The sequence below is a fragment of the Danio rerio genome, chromosome 5 (assembly GCF_049306965.1).
Source record: "Danio rerio strain Tuebingen ecotype United States chromosome 5, GRCz12tu, whole genome shotgun sequence".
In the NCBI taxonomy this organism is placed as follows: domain Eukaryota; kingdom Metazoa; phylum Chordata; class Actinopteri; order Cypriniformes; family Danionidae; genus Danio; species Danio rerio.
Window position 1 is genome coordinate 36542632 of NC_133180.1, and position 26358 is coordinate 36568989.

The window sequence follows — 26358 nt, forward strand, 5'->3', positions numbered from 1 at the left end:
AGATTAATGATCTCTGACTAATTAAAATTGCTTTGTCATAACAAAGCAAATAAATATTACAACCGAAATATCACATTATATTTAAAAAAGTCTACAAACCACAACTTCACAACCAATCAACAGTCCAAAACCACAACACAGTTACCCACACTTGACATTCAAAAAGTTATATATGGGCTAAACAAAAAATAAAAATAATGTTAATACCTAATAATATACATTATTTTAAATCAATCATTAGTCTGAAAATATACAGTCAGGAACCATAGGTATTATATTGTTTTGCTTATACTGTATACGCTTTATCAGGACCAGCTTTTGTTAAAAATGTCTTTAATATTCAACTGAATGAAGAGTCCCTTACACCTTGGATGGCCTGGAAGTGCGTAAATTAACAGACTTAAGGCAACCCCCTCAACAGACCTAAACCTGAAATTTAAAGCAGCATTACATGAACAAAAATGGGAAATTCTGAAAGTTTAGGGTGCCATTGGGATACTTTGGAAGAACAGCCTAGACTTTGATGCCAATCCATATTTCAGCTCAAGTGCTGGATCTGTTTACTTCATCCACCTTTGCCCTGAACCTTGAAGATTTCTGAATGAAAATCCCCCTTGACTCTCACTTCCATCACTTTGAGCAGCAAGTCATGGCAAATATCAAAGCCCAGCTATCCCAGCTACTATGCACCCTAATCAAAATGCCTACAGGAGTAACCGCTCAACCGAGGATGCCAAAACAACCACCATCCATCTCGCACTCATTCACCTGGAAAATAAAGGCCGCGATGTCAGGGCACATTGATTTCAATTCAGCAACACAATCTTACCTAAGACCGTAATCAACAAACTCCTCACAGGACCTTTTCATCCTGCCAGTGCTCCACAGGGTTTTCACTAAAAAAAATCACTATCAGGCCTATGGAAATTGTTTTGGTGCTGACAGCAATGCCTTCTAACAGATAAACTGGCCAGTACATCACGTCCACCATCAGGAAGCACCCCATTTATCTCCCAGACTTGAGGCGAAGGAACACTATACACAAGTATTTTCTTTCCACAGGCAGTCAGACCTCATCTCTGCATGCCATGCCTGTACAGACTCTGTATATTTCACATACATTGCATCATTTACCGCACAACCTATTTAATAATTAATAATATACATCGTTTATCAATACCTTGTCTCAAAATCATGCCAATTACTGATTCAATTTACTCCGTCATCGATATAGGATGTTCTACTAGCTGCTTTATTCTTTGCCTAAAGTGGATAGTTGTGTTGCCCCTTGTGTATGCAACTTTATGACTGTTTTTCTGTCTGCCCTGCCAAGAATTTTAATTTTAAAAAGATCATAAAATAGACTGGCATAGACTGAGAAAATTTTGGCAGCTACAACCTGAAGAATTCCACCACTCCACATTGTCGCCATTTAAACCTTGAAACATTTATTATTGTCTTGTCATTTTAATCCAGTATGACACACTGTGGAATGCAAAAGATGATGCTTTGAACACTGTCTAAGCCATTGTTCATACAGTGTAATGAAAGTCAATGGGTTCAATGTTGTTTCGGACCTTACTGCTTAATGGGCCTTCCTCATTTAATTACATTCTAAGTAATTTCTATCTTACACAGACCTTCACTAAACATTTCCTTTAGATTTACAAATGCTTTGTAAAGATCACAAACATGTTCATGCATTCCAATCATTCACAAATAGGGCGCAAGTGCAGGCTCATTCACAATTAGCATAATCCCACAAATAAATTACAACAAGCTTATATTAATTATGTGTCCAGGAATGCAGTGGTTTATTTTTTTAAGTATAGTGGTACATCCGCTTTTAAAGTCTATTCCCAATGGATGACTAGGCCATATTCCTAACAGGCAGCACGTTCAGCTCTCTAGGCCACTGTAGATTTTTGTGTGTTGAGCATCAGACAACATTAGCATCTGTCAGCTTTAGTTGTGGAAATGGATAATTTGAGCATTGATCATTTTTGAGGCGGGATCAAAATTGTGACCATCGTACCGTTGATCTTTCTCATTATTATTCATAGCTGAGTTTTCTTATCCTATTAGAAGACCCTGCTTATTAATTATTCATGACTGCACGTGCTTTCCGAAGGCAAGGCAGACCTGCCAAGCTGTAAGATTGTGTCCGTGAACAATTTTTAGCCATACATGAAGTGTCGTACGTGTTTGTTTCCATGATTTAAAGGGTTTGTTGCATGTTTTTCCCCGCAATGCTGTCAGAGCCAATACAAAGCTTTTGGTTTGCAGCAAGCATTTTTGTCGGTAGGGCTGTACGACAATTACAGAATGGCAGACTTTGCCTTTTATCCGTTGAGTTTGTTGCCATTTAGACATCGTCTATCTGTGCTGCTGTGTTAGCCCATGTTTAAAATCTTTCAGATTACTGGCAGGGCTAATGGTTGAAATAGAAAAGGCAAGAGACCTGCTGCACTGCTATTCACTGTGGTTGCATTTAGACCTGGGGATTCAGGAGAAGAGAAGTCCTCCTCATTTACAGTGTTTAAATAAAGACGATTATCATTATGAGTAAATTACAAATTGTGATTATGTGTACATAAAATTACGTATAACACAAGTAGCAGGGCATTAAATTAATTACTATTTATTTCTTTGCATTTTAACTTTGTAAACTATAAACGCAAACTCCTCATGGTTTGTGTCTCATTTTGTGAGCCAGCAGACAGTTGTTTTCACTAGTCAATTACAATCACTGTAATCTTATTCAATGTTATAGTAGCTTACTCCATAGTTAAAGAAATCAGGTAAAAATTAATTTGTGAAGGTGGGGCAGGAAAAATACACCAATCAACCATCCTACTTGTATAACAACTGAACAACAAAGTAGAAGCTAATAGAACTGATTATTGCATTTTATATATTCAGTAATGATTTTAAAGGGCCATGAAACCCTCCTCCCTTTTAGTTTAATTCTACCTACAAATTAAAAAAAAAAAAAGCTTCATTATGAGCGTGGAGCGCTGCGAGCAGAGGGAAGAGTAGGTGTGGCCAGCAGAGCAGGGGGAAAAGAAGGGAGCGAAGAGAACGTTCGAGGTTACAGAAGTAACCCTTCGTTCCCCGAGGAGGGGAACGGAAGTGCTATTAAGTGGATTTGATCTTTGTGAAAATCCACGAAATGGGAGGATTCGGTTCAGAAGCCGCTTGTCTGAAAGAGTATTGAACGGGCCAATGAATGCAATGAATTGGCAGCATAAGCTTGCACAGGTGTGCTTCATTGCCAATTATCACAGCATATAAGCACACCTGGAGCGAGCAAATGCCATCCTTTTAAGCTGAAGAGACTTTCAAACAGCTAAGGGACAGTCATAATGGCGACAGAGTATAGCACTTCCGTTCCCCTCCTCGGGGAACAAAGGGTTACTTCTGTAACCTCGAACGTTCCCCTTCGGTTGGGGAACTTCAGTGTTATTAAGTGGATTTGATCTTTGTGAAAATCCACGAAATGGGAGAAGTATGGAAAGCGCCATAATGACTGCACCTTACCAACGCCCCCGATGAGGGGATTGTCAAGCAAGCGTGACGCACCCACATCATGGGAGGCGCGGTCCTCCAACGTGTCCCTGGCCCTAATTTATCCTACTTCAACAGAAGTCTTACAGATTTAGATATATTTTTTGGGAAGTCGTGAGCATCTAGATAGTTCTTGGAAAATACGACAGTACGTTGGGAAGCGTGCAATCCCGATAGGGAGGACGCTGCGGAGGCCATCCGTTACCCAAGGGGGGATAGATGGCAGAATTTACATATGGACTAGCCCTAAAAAGGTGGAGTACGCATAGCAAAGAGGGGGGGGGGGACTTAACCGTGGCGGAATAAGCATATGGGATCGCCTAGTGGGGATCACACATAGCAGGCACCTATACCCAAAACGCGGGCTGACCAGCGGGCAGACCTACAACGTAGTGGGCCAGCAAGTGACTCCTCCGCTGAGTCAGTGCTGGGGGCCACGGAGGAATCTGCAGGGCTCACCTGATGGGGAACTTTACTGACAGATAAAAAGGCGCACGTACCTCCGTGTTAGGGAGAATTGCGCAGCAAGCGTGTTTCAACACCCTACCGAATTGTTTCCTCAATCACCAAGGGTTACCTAATACCCCTGAGGAAACCGGCTCCACTCACAGATTGTAAACCTTGCAAATGTGTTGGGTGTCACCCAGGCCGCAGCTCTACAGATGTCTGTTAGAGAGGCGCCGCGTGCGCGCGCTCGAGAGGATGCGAAGCTCCGAGTGGATTGTGCACGCACTCTTGGGGGACGCGGCTCACCTCGGCTCTGATAGCGAAATAAAAGGCATCCACAATCTAGTGGGAACTTATTTCGGTACGGCACTTCCCTGCTGCCGACCGCCATAACAGACGAAGAGCTGCTCAGATGATCTAAACTCTGAGTGCGGTCCGGATAATACGCAAAAGGCGAACTGGACAATAAAGAAGGGCTGGGTCTGCCTCCTCCGAGAGCAGCACTTGCAGGCTCACTACCTAGTATTAAAACAGAGTGGTAGGAACCTTGGGCATATATCGCGGGCGGGGTCTCAGGACGTGAGAGAAAGCCAGCCCAATTACAGGCACGAGTCACTGACCGAAAAATGCCTCCGGGTCCCCGACCCTCTAATTGATATCAACGCGACCAGGGACAGAGAGTCTTCAGGGACAGAGAGATACTGAGTCGAGGATCGAAGGGATCTGACGCGGCTTGTGTAGCAAGGGCGAGATCCTAAGAGGGCATGAGAGGGGGCGGGGTGGATTAATTCGCTTAGCGCCCCTGAGGAACCGGATGATGAGGTTATGCGGTCCCACGGTGCTGCCAGCCACCGCGTCATGAGAGCAGAGATGGCAGCCACGTAACCTTGAGTGTGGAGGGCGACAGCCTGCTCTCCAGCTTCTCTCGGCGTAAAGAAAGCACAACGCTGATCTGGCAAATTACGGGGGTCTTCTCTGCGAGAGACACACCATTCAGTGAATAGACTCCACTTCAGGGCATAGACGCGCTCGGGGAGGGGGCGAATCAAAGGTTACCTAAGTCTTCCTCGCGTCTAAGGATCTCCAAAGATCGGCGAGGGTGCCAGATGGTGCCCTGTCCCTGAGAGAGTAGGTGCTCTTTCAAAGGGACTGCCAGGGGAGGGCTATCGTGAGGGAGAGCTCTGACATCCAGGTCCGGTTGAGCCAGAGGGGCGCAACCAGCAACGTGTTCCTCGTCCTCCCTGACCTTGCACAGTAACTGCGCGAGCAGGCTCAATGGGGGAAACGCGTATTTGCGCATGCCCCGAGGCCAGCTGTAAGCCAGTGCATCCGTGCCGAGAGCACTCGGTCAGGGAAAGAACAACTGGCAATGAGCGATCTCGGGGTAAGCAACAGATCGATCTGGGCTTCCCCGAATCGCGCCCATATCAGCTGAACAGACTCGCGGTGGAGTCTCCATTCTCCAGGACGTAAGGCTGCCGAAAGCGCATCGGCTGCATGGTTGAGCTTGCCTGAATATGAATGGCGTGCAGCGATTTCAGCCGCGGATGACTCCAGAGGAGCAGACGGCGGGCGAGCTGAGACATGCGGCGAGAGCGCATACCCCCCATACGGCACATATACGCCGCCGCTGCCGTACTGTCCGTCCTGACCAGCACGTGTTGCCGCTCCAGCACCGGAAAAAATGGTGGAGAGCAAGGAACACTGCCAACAGCTCCAGGCGATATGCCAATGCAACTGGGTACCTTTCCACAGGTCCGCAGCCGCATGCCCGCAACGCACAGCCCCCCAGCCCGTGTTGGAAGCGTCTGTTGAAACGAAAACAAGACTGGACGCCTGTCCTAGAGACACCCAGGCCTGTAGGAACGAGGGATCGATCCAAGGGCTGAGGGCGCGGCGACACAGCGAAGTAACAGAGACTCGGTGTGCGCGCGCGTGTCATGCGCGTCTGGGGACTCGATCGTGAAGCCAGTGCTGAAGTGGTCTCATATAGAGTAATCCGAGAGGCATGAAGCGGCTGCGGATGCCATATGCCCCAGGAGCCTCTGAAATAGTTTTAGTGGGACCACTATTTTACTGTCGAGCTCTCTCAGACAGTACAGCATCAGCTGAGCACGCTATCCGGAGAGGCGCGCTGCCATGGTGACCGAGTCCAGCTCCAGCCTGAGAGAAGAGATCCTCTGCACAGGGGCGAGTTTGCTCTTTTCTCGGTTGACCTGAAACCCCAACAGGTGGAAGTGCCGGAGCACTTTGTCTCTGTGCATAATCAATTGCTCCGAAAGAGGGCAAAAATCAGCCAGTCGTCAAGAAAATTGAGTATGCAGATGCCCGCGAGCCGAAGGGGCGCTAAGGCACCCTCCGTGGGCTTGGTGAGGATCCGCGGAGACAGAGAGAGCCCGAAGGGGAGGGCTTTGTATTGCCAAGCTCGACCTTCAAACGCAAACCGCAGAAACTGACGGTGGCAAGGAAGAGTGGAGACATGGAAATACGCGTCCATCAGGTCTAATGCTGCAGACCAACCCAGAGGACGAACGCACCGGAGGATGCGCTTCTGCGTGAGCATTCTGAACGGCAGCTGTGCAGACAGTGGTTCAAAACGCGCAGATCTAGGATTGGCCGTGACCCACCGCTCATTTGGGCTCGATGAAGTGTAGCCGAGTCTGATTGTGCATATGAGCCACTGCGAAGAGCTGGCCCCCGCTAACCAGGCAGGCAGAGCTCTCGCTAATGGACTCATCGCTACAATCGCTGACGTACCAGCAGTGGGGAAGCGCGGAGTGGGTGTGCTGATCCGGGAAGCGCTGGAAGATATTTGCTCTCACTCCGCACCCGAGCTCCGGAGGGGAGGCTCGAGGGGTGGGAGAAAGGAGACCATCCTCCCAGCGCTCGTGAGCCACTGGCGAAACGCACCGAATCTGCAAGCTAGAAAGCATAGCGTCCCAGACTGGCAGATTTCGGGCTGTCACATCCGGGGAAGTAAAAAAGTGCTCTTTCATGATGTTTTCATGCCAGTAAAAAAAGTGCCGTTGGAAATGGGGCCTCGCCCTCCAGCGGGGTAAGCACAAGTTCCCTCTTCTCCAGATGGCCTGTCCCAGGGACGCTTCGCGGTCCGTTGCCGGACTTAGCGGCATTCTGGGCAGGGGGGCTGCCTGCTTCCGAGGTGCCCGACGCGCTCGCTTCGCCAGCAGCGTGTGCGGGGGCGGAGCAGCTCTCGTAGGTGGGCGCCTTCGGCGAGGAGCAGGTATGAATGGCACGGCGGGCGGAATGGGCTACGGACCGCTGATAAGACATTACCCATCAACGGCTCTCTCACCGCCTTGAATTCCTGGGTGAATTCACAGACGGTGTCGCCGAACATGGCTTGAGATATGGGGAAGTCAAGAAAGCGGACTTTGTCGACTTTGCGCATATCAGCCAGGGGTGGCGCTCCTGGATCACTAATGTGGACATCGTCCTCCCCAACGCACACGCAGCAGACTCAGTAGTCCGAAGAGCTAAGTCGGCGGCGGTGCAGAGATCGTAGACCTGGGTTGGACCCACCCTCGTGCAGCTCGGCCAGCGCCTGTGCTTGGTAGCGCTGGTAGGTGGCTATCGCATGCAAGGCGGAAGCAGCCTGGCCCACAGCTATGTAAGCTCTAGCTCCGAGGCAGATAACTTACAGGCTTTGGATGGGGGATGAGGCGAACCCCGCCAAGAAGAGGCACCGCGCGGATTGACCGCCATCGCGCACTCAACCTGAGGAATCGCCACATACCCCCTGGCTGTTCCACCGTCAAGAGTGGTGAGGGTGGAGGGTCACGCAGCACGAGCAGAAAAAAGTGCTTTTCAAGATCGCGTGAGCCTACTGTGCACCTCCGGGAAGAAGGGAACGCCCCTCTAGTTGGTCCAGCCGCGGAGCTGAGGGATAAACCATCTCCAACCCACGGCCAAAGCAGCCCGGGAAAGCACGGCTAACATGTCCGTTTTAGGATGCGTAGTGACAGCGCTCACCAGCCCGAAGGGGGCGAGCAGGTCTGGATCATCATCGGACAATGAAATCCCACCCTCCGATGCTGCGGTGGACGTCTGGTCTCCGGTGTCATCGGGCGTAAGGGCAACCATCTGTTAGACGGATCGCTTCCCCTGCCCGAAGCTTGGATGGAGCGCTTAGAGGAGCGGGAGGTCCGCGGGCCCGTGGGCGACGGATTATCTCTCGCTGAAACCCTCAGATCTGCCCGAGTGCCCGCTGCAGAGCAGGGGACAACTTGGGTGGTTCGCCCTTTTGCAAAGGCTAGCTGCGATCTTTACTGCGCAACAGTCATGGCATCGCAATGACGACATGAACTGCCTGCGAGCAGCGCATTAACATGCTGGACCCCCCAGTTATGTAACACAGTTCCCATCATCCGAGGACAGGAAACCACCGCATCCAGAAACGCACAGTCGGAGCGCCGTCCTGAAAAGGACGTGCTGCACGACTGTGTTGCTCTTTCTGTGAAGTTTGCAACTTTATACGCACCGCTCTGGAGGACCGGACCCAAAGAACGCCAGGCAAGGGAGAAACCCAGCTCGACCGTCTGCCGATGTGTGTACACACTCTGGACCGCTCAGAATCGCTAGTCACAGCAGGAGGAACCCTCATCAACTCGATCAGAAAGTCTCTGAAGCGAAAAGGATGGTGTTTGCTCGCTCCAGGTGTGCTTATATGCTGGGATAATTGGCAATGAAGCACACCTGTGCAAGCTTACGCTGCCAATTCATTGCATTCATTGGCCCGTTCAATACTCTTTCAGACAAGCGGCTTCTGAACCGAATCCTCCCATTTCGTGGATTTTCACAAAGATCAAATCCACTTAATAGCACTGAAGTTCCCCAACCGAAGGGGAACTATAGTTTTTTGTCTCCATTTGGATATAAAGAAGCATTTATTAGCTGTGTGTCAACTTATGGGAATCAATATGCTTTCAGATAAACAGATGGAGACTTATGTTTTTTTAAATGGCACTTATTTAACTTGAGTCTCTATATTACCATATGTGTTTAATACATACAATTCTTTGCTCAAGAACTCCCAAAAATACAATGATTTCAGGCTTTCAGTAATAGATTGCGGTAATGACACTTTGTTTTGGACGTGTACTTTCATGTGCTGTGTGCATATAGCAAAACCAAATTTGACCCATATTTTAATTTTCCACGGTACATTTAAAGCTCTGCCACCATAAGCAGCCTTTTCAAAATGCACTCAGCTATTTTTTGTGGAGGGGACACACAGTCTGCCCATTCCCATTGATGTTTTAGAGTATATAGTGTTGTGTGCCCGATAACCCTCCTGGGAGCCCGTCTCAGCCCATGTAAGTAAGACAGCTTCATCCATAAAGCAGCAGCAGTCTATCACCATCCATTAAACCCCAAGCTCTGGAGAGATGTGCATAACAAGGGGGAAAACCCTGTTAAGTGCTGCATTACATCTGCAGTTAGAAAGACCGCCTCTGACAGGCTCAATCTGCCATCCACTGACTGCACAATTTGTGGCAGTTTTGCTGTATTGCTGAATAAGTAAACCAGGAGGTCTGTGGAAATACTTAGGGAAAAAGAATACAAACATGCTTAGAAAAGTGAATGTTAAATGTAATTTTAATATGATATATGACCGTATTGACAGTGTTTATTTATCAATTATTTAAATATATATTTATTATTATAAAATATATTATAGCATTTAATGCAAGCACCGATTTTGCTTGAATGGTAAGAACTGCCAAACAAAAATGTACAGTAGGTGCCATTGTAACGGAGGCCAGCTAGTGTGTGCTGTGCAGGTAAACCTCACTCCTCTGACCTCTAAAGGTGCTCTGGCGACAGATGCTAGAGGCCATGGTCTTTAGCCTCCTTGTTAGAGCAACCGACTCCCATGTGGAAGGTTGCCGGTTCGAAACCAGCTTGGAACGGGGTGGTTAGCGTAGGACCGGTGGGGTTACATTGGTGCCGTGACCCGGATGGGAGTGAGGTTTAGGGGGGGTGAGTGTAACGGAGGCCAGCTAGTGTGTGCTGTGCAGGTAAACCTCACTCCTCTGACCTCTAAAGGTGCTCTAGCGACAGACGCTAGAGGCCATGGTCTTTAGCCTCCTTGTTAGAGCAACCGACTCCTATGCGGAAGGTCGCCGCTTCGAAACCAGCTTGGAGCGGGGTGGTTAGCGTAGGACAGGTGGATTTACACCATAAAATGTGCTATGTTTTTTAGACGTTTTTTATGCTCATCAAAGCTTCATTTATTTAAAAATATATTTTTTGTTTTTTTTTACATTTTTGAATGTTTTTAGTGCCACAAAACACTTCGGAAATCATTCTAATTTGGTGCTCAGTTAATAATAATCATGTTTCTTTTTATATCAGTGCTGAAAACTATTTATACTTGTATGGAAAATGTGGTTATTTTCATTATTTTCAGGTACTGTATATGCAGATGTTTGGCCCGCTTGTGAAATTTTTTATACATTTGTTGTTTTACTAGTGTTTGCCATTTTTTGTCTGTTGTGGGATATCATAGATTTTTGTTTGTTGCTTTAATTTGTATTTATTCATTTATTTACTTTATTTACTAAATATTATTCTGTACCTTATGGCTTAGGCTGTTTAGCTCAATTTTATTGCTTTTACCCTCTTCAACTGGAAGTCATACTGTAAAATTTTTATCTACTGTATGCATGCTGCAGAAAAATGATAACAGTCACCAGACTGTACCTGGCAAACATGACAGGATAATTTATATTTTAAGAGCCTTGGCTTCAAAACCACCTCTTCAAAGAGAGAATGATGAAAAGTAGATGACAGATACTACTATTGAGCTATCAAATATGGGAGAAGGAGCATGCAAACAGTTAACCAAAATCAGTACAGTAAAAAAGAAATTCATAAAATCTTTTTTAAAATGCAGTTTGCAAAATCATACTTTTTATCCTCATAATATCTACTAAATTCATGCAAACTGATAATCTAGCTTGAACATATAATTTAAATATTATATTATTAATATATAAGTGCAACAGTGACCGGCTTTTCCATTTAAAGTTGTCATGGAAATTCAGGGAAATGTCAGGGAGTTTGATATTTGGTTTGATGTGGAAACCTTGTTTTTCAAAGTATTTGTTGGAAGAATGAGTGTTTGAGGTCCTCTGTGAAACACGGTTGAGTCTCTGTCCTTGTTCGGGGCTGCGTTTGTTCTAGGGCTGTTGTTGATACAGCCCAAATTGATGGGATCATGAAAATACAGACAGGTTTATATCCATCATGCCATTTATTTTGGAAAGCACCTGCTTTGTAATGGTTTTATGTTTCAGCATAATGATTCCAAGCACTGCTAATGCAGTGAAATCATATTTGGAGAGAAAAACAGCTGATAAAATGCTGACGGTCATGAACTGGCCTCAATAAAGTCCAGACCTGAACATTTTAGTATGGCAGTATGGGATTACCTGGCCAGAAAAAAAAAGAAAACTGCAAAAACTAAAGAAGAACTTTACTAAGTCTAAAAGAAGGTATTGAATGTCACATTATCGTAGAAAACTTCAGGACAGCCTCCCCTAAAGGGTTTAGGTTGGGAGGTCACACTAAATACAGATTTCTGCCTACAGAAGCAGTTTTGTTCTTTTATTCTACACTGTACACTCAAAAAATGACTTTTGCTGCTTGTTTAAACTACTTATATAAAATGAGCTGAATCAACACAATTCTTACTTTTTTTGGGAGGACAACGTATTGTTTTATGGTCAATCCACTAAAATTTGTAAAAACAGTTAAGTTGACAACATGAAGCAATTGTGTGGAACCCTGCCTTTTTTACAGCGTACACAAACACAAATAGATCAAGTTAATACTTGACAAAATCTTCACAAATTTAAGTAGATTGAAAATAAAACAACTAAGTTGTTCCACAAATATCTCAAAAAATGTGTTGTTTCAGCTCATATTAACAAATTAATTTGAAAAAGCAGTATTTTGAATGTATTTTGTGTACGCACCTCCTGCACTTTGTATCTTAATTAGGAGAACAAAAATAAAATATTGATATTTATACAGTATTGAGCAAAAGCTTCAGGCCATTAAGGTGGTGGTTTAAGATTTGTACACAGGGTTGCATATTGATCATAATATTTACAGCTTGTGCTTTTAAATCCCAGCATTAAGCAATTGCACAAAATCAAATTACACACTCCCTAAGTGGAAATGCCATTATCACACTTTGATAGGAATTAAACATTATGTTGATCCCAGCGCTGCAAGATAAATTAAATTAGCTATCCGAGTCCCACTGGTGTCTTCAGTGATAGGTGATGTCGAGGGCAGCCACCAAGCTCATAAAAACTATATTTCCCTTGGAAGTACATGTCACCACCATCGCACTTCTCTCTCATCGACCTTTAAAAGCTTTTTTTCTAGTTCTCGCCCCTTACCAGTCTGCTATTACGCTGGGTAATAACGTTCAAATGACCTAGAATCTGAGTTCATGCCACTTGGGTCAGTCTATTAACATGGCACCAGCCAAAAGTAATTGATGTAAACTTAGAAGTAGACAGAAAGCAAACGCTGAAAAGCTAAGAAGTGTTCAGAAAAAAAATGGCTTTGCTTGGTCAACAGAAAGTTAAATTGAGTTTAAAAAGAATGCTGTGCAGAAATATTCCGATTCTCATTTATAATAGAGCTTGCCCTATAACACAATTACAGAAATCAGTATCCATGACCTTTCTGGGGACTTCATTTAGCACAATCTGCGTGTAAGTGCGTCACTCTCTAAGACAACTGTCCCCAAGCATTGCTCCCATAATAAAAGAATCTTAATTCTATAGCTCTTACATTCAGGCCCTGTTTTTTCATAAACATTGCTCTGCAGTAATACTTCTTACATTTAAAAATAAAACCCAAGATGAAGAATTTTCTTCAACTGTTGCTTCTACTTAGGCCTTCACATTTGCTCTCTGCTTACACTCACATGGTTATTATATGATCCTGATTCTCAGTGGAGAAAAGATGGCAAACAACTGTAGAGTACATCTTGAGTCAGGCATAGATTAACATACATACATACATACATAGGGTGTATCTTTACATTGCTGCTTGTCAGAGTCATATACAGTTCTTGTACCCTACATTGTGTCTCCCTAAATGTATTTAGCCAGCACTTGTTCTGTTGTTGTGCTTCTCTTTGTCATTGTTGTAGTAGTGTGTTGATGCTGGTTGGTGTGGTATTTGCACTGCTTTACTTTGATTGAATGGTTTGGTAAAAAGACAGTGATAAGTGCTTTATTTATTCAAAGTGGACTATTTTCACCTCACAGTGACCAGAAAAAAAGCCAATCACTCAGCGTGAAATAGATACTTAATGCTCCACCAGTTGGAGATTTGAAATACACTGCAGAAAAATTTCAAAGCTTAGAAAAAAATGCTTTTGTCAACACATCCTTATGGTGACAATGAAACATTTAGCTGAAGACTATTTAACATTGCTGTTAAGTGTGGTCCTTTAGAAGTCCTGCATGATAAATCATAGGCTAGAGAGCGCTTTTGCATAGAAGCAAATACAATGATAAGAAGAGATCCAGCGAATCAAACAGGTTTAACCAAAAACAAAATCAGCTCAAAGAAGGATTTATTTTAGATCCTCCACTGAAGTTGAAATGCAGAATTTTCTCATACTTTTCAGATGTAGCAGCAACATAGACAATATAGAGCTGAAGTTCACTGAGAATTGGCGCAAACAGCTGTCAAACTGCAAATCTTCTATTTCAGCATCAATTAAATCGTCAACCATTTTTGCATTTTCTAGTCAACGAACTATGGACCTGTAAAGTAAACATTTCTCTATCGGAAAGATGGAGCTGGATATTTGTAGCTGATTGTGGAACAGGCTTTACTGACAAAAAAGCCTTTTTAATAATCCTGTAGCCTTAACCCTTAGGGTGATTCGCACCAACTAATCTGCTGTATACAATGACTAAATTGGCAATACAAACATGCTTAGAAAAGTGAATGTTAAATGTAATTTTAATATGATAAATGACCGTATTGACAGTGTTTATTTATCAATTATTTAATTATAATTAGTATTATTATAAAAGATATAGCATTTAATGCAAGCACAGATTTTGCTTGAATGGTAAAAGATAGAACTGCCAAACAAAAATGTACAGTAGGTTCCATAAAATGTGTTATGTTTTTTACAAGTTTTTTATGCTTATTAAAGCTTCATTCATTTAAATATATATATATATATATATATATATATATTTATATTTTTTACATTTTTGAATGTTTTTAGTGCCACACAACACTTCAGAAATCATTCTAATTTGGTGCTCAGTTATTAATAATCATGTTTCTTTTTTATCAGTGCTGAAAACTATTTACTTGTATGGAAAATGTGGTTATTTCCATTATTTTCAGGTACTGTATATAAAGACGTTTGGCCCACTTGTGAAATTTTTTATACATTTGTTGTTTCACTAGTGTTTGCCATTTCTCCCTAAATGTATTTAGCCAGCACTTGTTCTGTTGTTGTGCTTCTCTTTGTCATTGTTGTAGTAGTGTGTTGATGCTGGTTGGTGTGGTATTTGCACTGCTTTGCTGTGATTGAATGGTTTGGTAAAAAGACAGTGATAAGTGCTTCATTTATTCAAAGTGGACTATTTTCACCTCACAGTGACCAGAAAAAAAGCCAATCACTCAGCGTGAAATAGATACTTAATGCTCCACCAGTGGGAGATTTGAAATGCACTGCAGAAAAATTTCAAAGCTTAGAAAAAAATGCTTTTGTCAACACATCCTTATGGTGACAATGAAACATTTAGCTAAAGACTATTTAACATTGCTGTTAAGTGTGGCCCTTTAGAAGTCCTGCATAATAAATCATAGGCTAGAGAGCGCTTTTGCATAGAAGCAAATACAATGATAAGAAGAGATCCAGCGAATCAAACAGGTTTAACCAAAAACAAAATCAGCTCAAAGGAGGATTTATTTTAGATCCTCCACTTAAATTGAAATGCAACATTTTCTCATACTTTTCAGATGTAGCAGCAACATAGACAATATAGAGCTGAAGTTCACTGAGAATTGGCACAAACAGCTGTCAAACTGCAAATCTTCTATTTCAGCATCAATTAAATCAATTGATGAAAAAAATAATTTTTGCATATCTAGTCAATGAACTATGGACCTGTAAAGTAAACATTTCTCAATCAGAAAGATGGAGCTGGATATTTGTAGCTGATTGTGGAACAGGCTTTACTGACAAAAAAGCCTTTTCAATAATCCTGTAGCCTTAACCCTTAGGGTGATTCGCACCCTCTAATCTGCTGTATACAATGACTAAATTGCTCATTGGTGAATGTTTTTTTGCTATTTCTTTGGAGACTAAAAATCTGCGGATTTATGTGGAATGATTTTGGGAGTATTGTAACTAAGAACGTAATTTACAAAATAAAAAATAACACCTTTTTGACTTTTATTTAATTTTTACAATGCAAATTATCAATTATCAATTTTACAAATTTTACAAATTATCAATTAGGATCACTTTTTTGGTAAACAAAGCAAGTCTCTCATATAATATATCTACTGGAAGACAGAAAATATTACTTTACAAACTGTATTATAAATAAATCATATAAACATTTTTATTTTAGTCAATATTATCACAAAAAAAAAAAAAAAACTGAATTAATACAAATTTAAACATTTACACAAGTAAATAGATAGACTCAGTGATGGGCTAAAAATCTGCGGATTTCTGTGAACCGCTGCTCTAAAACAGTGAAGTTTAGAGGCTTTTGCCAACAAACTGTTATTTCTGAATGTGCTGACGCTGGGATTAGGATCAGTAGAAGCAAATCTATTTGTTGAATATGTACTACGTGCCAAAAGCATTCACTCAATGTCATCATATAATTTTTGGCAGAAGGGGCGTTTATTTTCAATATTATTATTTTGAATATTATTTTCATTTTAAATAACCTTTTTCTTCTGTAAAATATTTTAAACTTAATTTGATAGAGTTATGGCAAAGCTGGATTTTTAGCATAATTAGTCCAGTCTCCAATATCAAATGAACCTGAAGAACCTGTATATATTCTTTCTGAAGTGTTTGTTTTGAAAGGCAGCACCTATAGTCATAGAGGTTATGTATTAAACAATGTCATTTCTCTCATTAATCTTCAATTAATGAGAAACAATGTGCCTAACCCCTTGATGGTCTAAAACAGGGGTGCCCAAACTTGGTCCTGGAGGGCCGGTGCCCTGCAACCCCAACTAACCACACCTAAACCAGCTAATAAAGCTTTTTTTAGGTATACTAAAACTACCATGCAGGTGTGTAGAAGGAAGTTGGAGCTGCAGGACAATGGCCCTCAGGAACCAAGTTTGGGCACCCCTGGTCTAAAGTGACTGCTGATAAGATCTTAATCAAGTCTTGAACTTTTGTTTTCTTTTTGACACAATCTTTTGACTACTATCTCTGTATAAATATCTGGCTTGATTGAGACACAAAATATGTTTTTGTTGTTTTTTTTTATCACTGCAGGGCTTATTTCTTGAAAACCTCACCACTGTTGGGATATTACAAATTTTATTCTGAGCCTCCTCCTGACCTTCCACTCAAATACAGTCTCCGTACAAGACAGTCACAGTGAAACTGACAGAAGCCTTGTTCTATCATCGTCCCTCTGTGGTTTATCATAGTCTGCAAAATTCATTAAATAATACTTTGTGAGATGTCAACTTTCAGTTTCCTTCCCACCCTTTCATACAGACAAATGTATTTATTTTTTGTAAGTTTTTAATTTGCTTAGAAGGTTATTTTCTAATTAAATCAGAAGTGTGACGGATTGGTTTGTCGCAGTGTTTAAAACAGTTTGTTGTTTACAGTTTTTGAAAACAAAATGATCTTCAGAAGTGAGGCAATGAAGCGTGTCCAATTTATTCACCAAACTAAATACGTTGCGTGTCCTTCTTTTTGGCACTCAAAGATGAAAGGGACAAAGATGCATCTGTTACAGAGGACAAACTATTCAAAGACTTCTTGAAGTTTCAACATATAAGTCATATTTCTGTGTTCTATCAAATGAACAATTTGTATTTATCCTTTCCAAACTAAAACTGAAAGGGAAGAAGGGAATTGGATTTCACCTTCTTTCTTGTCATTGACTTTCCATTTAGAAAAGAAAAAAGAAAGAAAACCCCGTTCTAATAAAAAATAAACAACACCCTATGATAAAATCTTCACGATAACATCTTCAGATAATACCCACTGATAACACCTACAGATAACATCAATTTTTACCACCTGTTGATAAAACCTGGTAATAACATTCAATAGATCTGTTCCATCCAGCTGAGCGCTGTTAAGTATTAAACCCAGCTGTAAACCCATCTCACATTCATGAATTTACTCACCTTTGTTTTTAGATGAGTACTAAATGAAACTGATAAGTACTTGCAAAAAAACATAACAAATGAAATCTCTGAACGGAAAGTCACACTCTCACCTTGTTTGTTTAGAACAGAAAAGTTACACTACAGTTTTCAACACAGCAAACAGTAATCAGCCTTAAATGATTATTTATTCATGTTTATCCTGTAAGCAATTCACAAATATGTTCAAAGCAACAGGGACAGAGAAAAGGAGAACAAACGCGATACTCACTGCACTCTTTTGATTCCTGGACCCTTGTTTTCATGAATGCATCAAATAGATGGGGCCAACCACTGTTATCCACTGCAACACACACACACACACACACACACACACACACACACACACACACACACACACACACACACACACACACACACACACACACACACACACACACACACACACACACACACAGACACAGACACAGACACACACACACACACACACACACACAGACACACACACAGACACACACACACACACACACACACAGTTTTATGGATATATAATGGGTGGATGTCTGCAAAGCTGTATTAGCGGGTAACATCTTAGAAACACTTAATGGAACATATATTCACTACTATCCTAATAGATACTACACTACACTAGACCGACATAGACCTGTTGGCTAAAACAAGGCTGAATTTTGACTGTCAGTGAAAATGTTATAGATTTTAAATATGAAAAGTTCAAAACTAGACTCGTCATCAAGTAAACATCCTTAACAGACTTCACATGTAGACATTCATTCCAGTTTATTTGATAACTAGTCTATCTTTGGACTGTTGTTAGATGTATATTAGATTTTTACTGACACCCAAAATATCTACAGTTGGTGAGAGTTCAAAGTGGCAATTACCGCCGGAGCATATACTGCCGCCGTTTAATATTGCTGCCTCTCTGTTTTTAGTGTATGACCGCAGTTTGTGAATAAGCCGCCAGGGGGCACAAAGGGACGGGATGCGAACGGACAGAAATAGCCTATACTATGAGGTGCCGTATAGGATTTAAATCAAACTTTGCTTATCAACACATACATAAAACATGTGTATATACACCTATAAATTACTTGCATATACACCTATACTACTGGATGTTCAAAACAACATGGATAAAACTTGTGTATATACATATAAACTTGACGCATGAATACACCCACATACACACGCACATACATATAAACTCGATCCTCACATAAACACCCACATTAACACACGCACATACATATAAACTTGCTGCATGCAAACACACCTATACACACTTGCATATACATATAAACTCGATTCTCACATAAATACCCACATTTACATGCACATACATATAAACTCACAGCATGCAAACACACCTATACATACTCACATATACATATAAACTCGGTCTATGCATATACACCCTCTACAAGACACGCACATACACAAACTCACTGCATGCAAACACACCTATAACATCTTGCGCAAACATACAAAAAAAATAAATAAATAAATTTCACAAACATTTATCAAGAATCTGGTTATTGCAAAGCTTATGAAATAGAAATAATGTGATTAATAGAGGGATTAAATATGTTAAATTATGAACATATGTTATATAAAATATTAGTCTATATAAATAGACTATTCAAAATAAGAAATATTTTTATTTAAAACCTTTTCATTTAATTAGGTAATTACATACACAAATATAAATGGACAGATAGAACCCTTAAAGGACGTTCAAAAAGCAACCAGAATTATAAATATAAATGTATACTCAAACTAAACTCCTCTTTTCTATTGCAAATGTTAATGTAGCCTATAGTCTTCTTGTTTTGTTTTTTTTACATTTTTATAATTATTATGCTTTTTATATGTTTTTACAATGTGGGTGTCAAAATTGCAAGATTTTGGTATAATTTTGATTGTTAATTATTCAGCATATACAAAAAAAAAAAAAAAAAAAAAAACGCTGATTAAAAGTCTCTGCTCATCATGTTGGTCAAGTTAACCCCCATGGAAAAGCTATATATATTATCTGGACTCTCCTTTTGTGTTTAATAACTACTACTTATATTTTAACAGCAGCTGGCATCCAGCATTTTGGTGCATTAGCCTGTTTATTGGTGACAGGAAAACCCACTTAAGTGCATTCCTGCCCCCTACTGGACATAATTGTGTATCATAACCCTTGACAAATAGTGACACCAATAATAAAACAAACATAAAAAACTAATATTAGACAAACATATTTTATTCAAAATGATTACTTAAGCAACCTTATATTTATTAAACCATAATAACATTTCCAATAATTTAATTGCATAATAAACCTTTAATTTTGCAGGAGCATTCCTTTGCATTACCTTTTTATTTATTTATTTTTTAGAATTAGCATAATCTATTTTCATATTTCAACAGATGTAATTCCTCTATTAATCACATTATTTCTGTTTCTTAAGGTTTGCAATAACCTGATTCATGACAAAAAATAATCTTGTTCATTTCACTCAAAGGACTTTTACATTGGAATTAAACGACTTCCTTTTAAAGTGAAATAACTTCCTTTTACTGTGAAAATTCATGCATACACACATATGAAATCACTTGCATATATGTATATACACAACTAACTGTATATATGTTTGTGAATTTTATTTTGTATGTTTGCACAAGTGTCATTTGGGTGTTTATGCACACATCAAGTTTATATTCTTATGTGAGAGTTTATGGGTGTATCTGCATAGATCAAGTTTATATGTATATGCAAGTGTGTATAGGTGTGTTTGCATGCAGCAAGTTTATATGTATGTGCGTGTGTTAATGTGAGTGTTTATGTGAGGATCGAGTTTATATGTATGTGCGTGTGTATGTGGGTGTATTCATGCGTCAAGTTTATATGTATATACACAAGTTTCATCCGTGTTGTTTTGAACATCCAGTAGTATAGGTGTATATGCAAGTAATTTATAGGTGTATATACACATGTTTTATGTATGTGTTGATAAGCAAAGTTCGATTTAAATCCTATACGGCACCTCATAAGATTAAACAATAAGTCAAAGCATTATAATTCCTTCATTAATAATTTAAAATTTGTCAACACACTTTATTGTAAACTTGTTAAGCGCAAAGAGGACTCGTTTTGGAAAATAGAATTGAAGAAATAAAAGACAACTAAAATGAAAGCACAAACATTCAGTACAAATAAGTATTCTTAAATAAAGAAATAAAGCAGTCTTTTAGCCTAAATATAGAGAGATGTTCAGTGTTTGCGGTATGTGTCATGTTTATTATACACCTAGTAAAAAAAGCTTGCTGCATAGTTGTTTATTAGCAGGCACATGTCTATTATAGTGGTCATCAGCACATTAATATCTTAATGTGCTTTATTTGCTTTCACACCAAATTTTAAATGATTGATTACCTTTAGCTGGAGTTGCAATATTGCTACCATTAAGCTACACATCACAGTTTATGATATGGTTATTACTCAAAACCCTTTTAACAACATCATTGAGTGCTTGAAATGAATTACAATTGCACTCTAAAATGAACTTTGACTATATAATGGGCAGGCATGCATTATTTGTAGTGTTTTAACATTTAATATCCTTTAATACAGGACATGATTGACGTATTTTTTTCTGTTTGGCTTCATTTATCACCTGTAGTCAAAGTTCAGTATAATATGTTGTATAATTAAATATAAAGTAAACAATAAATCCGTTGTCAGTGATACTGTACAGAACTGATTAAAAAACAACATCCATTTTGTATTGCCTTTACAAAACAGAACAACATATTACTTTATAAAACAGCAGTGGCTTTGAACATGTGATAAAAAGTCTAATTTGACTTTAAATTTGTATTGCTGGGTATTGAATTAATCAATACACTAAAAAAATCACTCTTACATTGTCATGCCACCATTTATCTCCGACAGTTTTAATAGCTTCTCTGCAATTCTGAACTTCGTCCTGTAGTACATTTGCATTGTTTAATAACATTTATTCTGCATTGCCATACTCTAGGTAACCATAACTTGTTAAACACAACTAGGTAAACACAACTTCTACGACAACTACCATAGCTACTTTCATTAGCAGTAATTAGGTGTTTCCTGAGGAAAACTTTGTACACGTAGTTAACGAATAGGGGTCTTCTGGTTTTGATTTGAGAGAATAGCATGCACTTTATGACGGCTTTGTTTAAAAAATATTGATAGAAATTCATCAGAACATCTCTTTAGTAAGTGTACACTCAAATAATATTCCAGTCCCACATTTCAGAAACTCCCAGCAGGCACGCAACGTCATATGACATAGGTATTTGGTTATATTTTGGTTGCGAAGTCAGCGGAGCAAAATCCAATGTCAGTTTAACGTGAAATGACATCAAGAAATTCATACAATGTCAGAATAACATCAGTAGACGTTGATCTTTAGTTGATTTTAGGTTGTGGTCGTCCAAAATTATCTTAACGTCATAATGTGATGTCCACACAACATCAAAGTCTATCATTAGTAGTCATTGATCTTTGGTTGGTTGAAATTTGTGGCATTAACAGCCCAAAATCCATTATCATATTAATGTCATAATGTGATGTCCATACCACCTCAAAGTGTAACTTCAGTAGACATTGATCTTTGGTATGTGTCTTTTGTTACTGATCTTTGGTATGCTACCAAAATCTAACGTCCTGATGACACTGGGGTACATTGTACATCTGACGTCATAATGATGTCCTGTGCCTTCAGGGCTGCTAGTTGACTTCAGGATTTAACCCTATACCGCATGGTGTTGCCATATGCCAACATGATTTTTATGTTCATTTCCCTGCCACTGTTTCTTTAAGACCGATGTTCTAATTTTTCTGTTGGAAAGAGAAGACCTTAGTTTAGCCAAATGATCTGCTTTGATTAAGTCACATGATGTGCAGGGTTTTTCTGACAGACTTCCGTTTATTGTGAGTAATTGCTGAATGCGCATGTAAACGTCAATAAAATGAGTAAAGGATTAACTCATATCATCCACAAAAAGACATCATTTTCAGTAATTTATGATGACATAGTGACAACCCAAAAAAAGTTTTTATTAAATTAGTTTTTTTGTAAATGGATCAAATTTATGTGCTGACAAATGGCAACACTGAGCAATAGTTGAATGTGCATTATTGCAATGGGTTAGCTAGCTAGCAAGGACAGCTGTGATCGTTTAAGTTATAACAATAACAACATTAATGCTATAATATAATGCTGCGTCGTATGTTATCAACATTTGCATTATGGATAAAATCTCATTTTAATGGCAATACTTTTAATCAGAAATAAATACACGGAACAGTGTATTAGTGAGGAATAAATAAAATATATACTGTATGAAATAAATAAAAGCTGTTGGAATAACAGTTGTTGGAAAGTATGTTTAAGGTTTCATTTATAAATTGTGTTAAAGCTTATAATACTGCAACACCAATTAAATCAAAACAAACAACACAATTATTAATTATAAGGAAATTTATACTGTAAATTAAAAGTAGATCCACTAATAGACATTAGATCCACTATTGGACATCGATGCATTTGGCAACATGTCATAAAGTAGTTTTAAAAAAAATTCCCCATTTCTTTTTTTACAGCACTTCAAGTTCAGCCATTCTAAGAAAAGAAAACCAGTCAAAAAAGATGTATAGATCTATTATAATGTGTGCAGTAGAGGGTTAAATTCTGAAATTAAAGTCATGATGGACGATCACAAAGTATAACTAACAAGCTTAGTCCCACTGGTTTCACTTTAGATGGAACAAGATTTGGGGAAGCTAAAAAAAATAGTAAATATGTATTCCCTAATCTAAATTGTTACCAGTATACTGTATGCCTGTGCATATATGCACTATAAATTATTATCTTTGTAAGAGAGAGTATGTGTCACAGTCTTACCGCAGTTCTCCTCGTCTGCTCCATTTGGACAGTCCTGCTGCCCGTTACAGTGCTGTGGTTGAGGCAAACACACTGACAGATTCCCGCATGGAAACTGACCCAATGGACACATGTCAGAACCTGAGGAATCTACATACAAACAAACACACACATTCACTGAAACATGTCAATGCAAAAGTCTGCTAAGGCGAAGGTTTGGGCTTTCCTTTATGCCAAGCTGTCAGGGGAAAAATGCAAAGCAGTATACAAAATGTGCAAAATAGCTCAAATGAACACAGTCGCTATGAAAATGAGCAAATATGCCTTTCAGAATTAATAAAATTCAACTGAGAGCTGCATCCCAAATGGCCCCGAGTCAATCAATCAGCCTGCAAAACTGGTTCACCCATCGCATTACACTGAATGAATAAGGGCACATCCACACAACAGCAGAATAGAGTTGTCAGCCCTGTTGTCGCCCCTGAGTCAATAATGCACTTGCGTTCACATGCAGTTCAGTTATTTAGTGGAGTGATGACTGCATTCTCTGACTCAACTCAGAACTGTCAATCACAACTATACTTTCAGTGAAACCCTGCTGGGTGAATGGAATCAGACTGGACAACTAGTTATTTGTCATGTCATAAAACTATCCTTCAAATTATACCACCATATAGACTGCTTGTTTGTCAGTTTCCTTTAGCATGACCTAGGAGACTAAAATAGTTAAAACTGATTGTATTTTTTTGCCATGTGAATTGTTAAATAACTGGTGTACTTCCCTTATGTTGTTTTGCAAAAGAATTTGCACATTTAGTGATATTAAGACACATTAAAAACCCTGTCATGGACGAATATTTTCCTGTATTACTTGTTTTTCTATATTCAAATTTATTTATATTCTTTATTAAAGTGTATTTCTCATCGTATCAATTATTCTTCAGTTGCATTTGTGCATCAACAACAATTTAATTTGTTCTTATGTTACGAACAATTTGTCCGTATGTCATTATTTAGTTTGATATTTCACAAATAGTTAAAGCAAATAGTACTGAAGTCTTTTTGAAGTGTCAACAAATATCATTTTGCTGGCTAAGAGTATCGATATCATATCATATTATCACAAGAAGTTTGTTTACACTCCTTGTCCCTACCACGTAAGACATATGACTTCAAAAAAGATAATGTCTAGAGCTTTGTTTGGTTTTTAATTTTGGCTTAAATGTTTTATAATGTTTTGATAAACTTTATTGAAAACAGTGACATCACAATATCTTCATAAAGATTTGATTCTTTTTTTAAATCATTTTCTTTTTTATTGTAATATGAACAGGGCCTCATATTTGGAGCTCAATTAAAGCCTCGTGCCTTCTCTCTTCGGGGGTTGATAGCTCTGGCCCCCCGCTTCAGCACAGCAATGCCAAATTGTTTACCATGTTGATGAAATCGATTGTGCAGATGAACTGGTCAAACAATAGTAAGCACACCATCTAGTTTAAACACACTAGTAAGCACACTTGTTGAGCACTTCGCTAAGCACACTGTCAATTTCCTTAGTGAATTCTGGTAAAACTTGTCTATTATATGCATTATTAATTTTAGGCAGCTGCTAAAAAGAAAAAAAAAGAAATGCATATACACTCAACATCAGACAATGCACAGCTTATTTATCCAGAACATCTATGCAGAACAATAAATAAACAATCAATAACCTGTCATCTTCATATTTAAATAGCATTAGCCACATTAAAGACAAGTCAAAAGTGAAAGGAAAGTTGATCAAGAAATAGCATTAAATTGGCTACATTAAAGTATATATATATATATATATATATATATATATATATATATATAGTGTAATACTTATACAATACAAAGTTATATTTTCTAAAAATGTACAATGCAACAATGCCCATTAAACTTTTTCAGATCATGTGTTTTTGTTCAGTGAAATTAACATATCAGTGTTCTACAAGAAGACCACATGTCAACTCCTGGCCTTATTAATGCACTCGGTCGATAACAAGAGAAAGCACCTGGACAGCCGATACAGAGTGAGCAGTGGTCCACACATGCCAATGAAGAGACTGATCCAAGGGCACCTCAGCATTGTCAACGACATGCTGTCTGGCTCTGTTACCACTTCTGAGGTAGGGGAATAGATGACCCTTCCAAAGAGAGCTCCAGTTCATTTCCATTCACAGACTCTCTATTATCATCGGCAATGAAAGCTCTTGCGTACGTGCACATCTTGCTTATGTACTTATTGAACTCATCAACTGACACAAATGCTTGTGAGGTCTGAGGTAGATTCTAACCTGATTCGCTTTTAAAAACAAGCTTTCAATTCAATTCAAGCATTTAATTGTAACTTTACATTTAACATTAAAATGTTGGTGATTTGAACAATTTAATGTCGTGTGGTTGACTACTGTTTTGAGTGTCGACTAGTAGGATCTATACTGTTTATTTTTAGTCAACTAGTCAACAAGACTTGCGCTTCACTAATTCTGTATAATTGTTTAGTGTTCATCAACGTTCGAAAGACCCACCAGAGCAATCGCACCAGAGTTTATTTTAATCCAACCAAACCTTTGAACATCCTTAGTCACGATCACTGTGGTCACAGGTTGCAAAGAGTTCGTGAAAGTGAATAGAGCTTTGACTTCAAGTGCACACTCATACTCGAAAGCACTCAAACCTCTATTAGCTGCAATGTCTTCAGTCAGTGCATTTCAAAACTGAGACATAAATAAATATGGCTTTCTGTTCCAAACACTGACCGAGTGAACCTAAACCTACTGTCCTTTATTTAAAGTTTAAAAATGAGCCTGTTGTGCAGCGTTGTGTTTACTTTAAATCTTCTCCTTTTCTTTAGTGAATGTGGTAAAGGCCTATAGGTGATGCACATCTTTAAAGGGTAAGTAAACATATTTTAAAACTTGCCAATCGCAAAATAGACATCTCAGGAAAAGCAACTTTTGTCTATCTGGTGTAGCACAGTGGC

General features: G+C 39.5%; 1 protein-coding gene and 1 long non-coding RNA gene across 4 annotated transcripts in view; one reads left to right on the plus strand and one right to left on the minus strand.

Moving 5' to 3' along the window:
* LOC110438657 (uncharacterized) overlaps positions 1 to 17199 on the plus strand; it is a 66563-nt gene extending 49364 nt beyond the window's left edge. The window contains exon 4 of the long non-coding RNA XR_002457031.3: positions 16565 to 17199. This is a non-coding gene — a long non-coding RNA (uncharacterized lncRNA). The remainder of the gene's footprint in view (positions 1 to 16564) is intronic.
* rxfp2l (relaxin family peptide receptor 2, like) overlaps positions 1 to 26358 on the minus strand; it is an 80482-nt gene that overhangs the window by 44147 nt on the left and 9977 nt on the right. For 2 of the 3 annotated variants that reach the window (XM_009301606.4, XM_001919507.8), the window contains exons 2-3: positions 23373 to 23501; positions 17687 to 17758 (exon numbers count right to left, since the gene is read on the minus strand). The exons of the other annotated variant lie outside the window; for it this stretch is intronic. In XM_009301606.4, coding sequence (XP_009299881.1) covers positions 17687 to 17758; positions 23373 to 23501 — 201 coding nt within the window. The remainder of the gene's footprint in view (positions 1 to 17686; positions 17759 to 23372; positions 23502 to 26358) is intronic. 3 annotated transcript variants of the gene reach the window in all.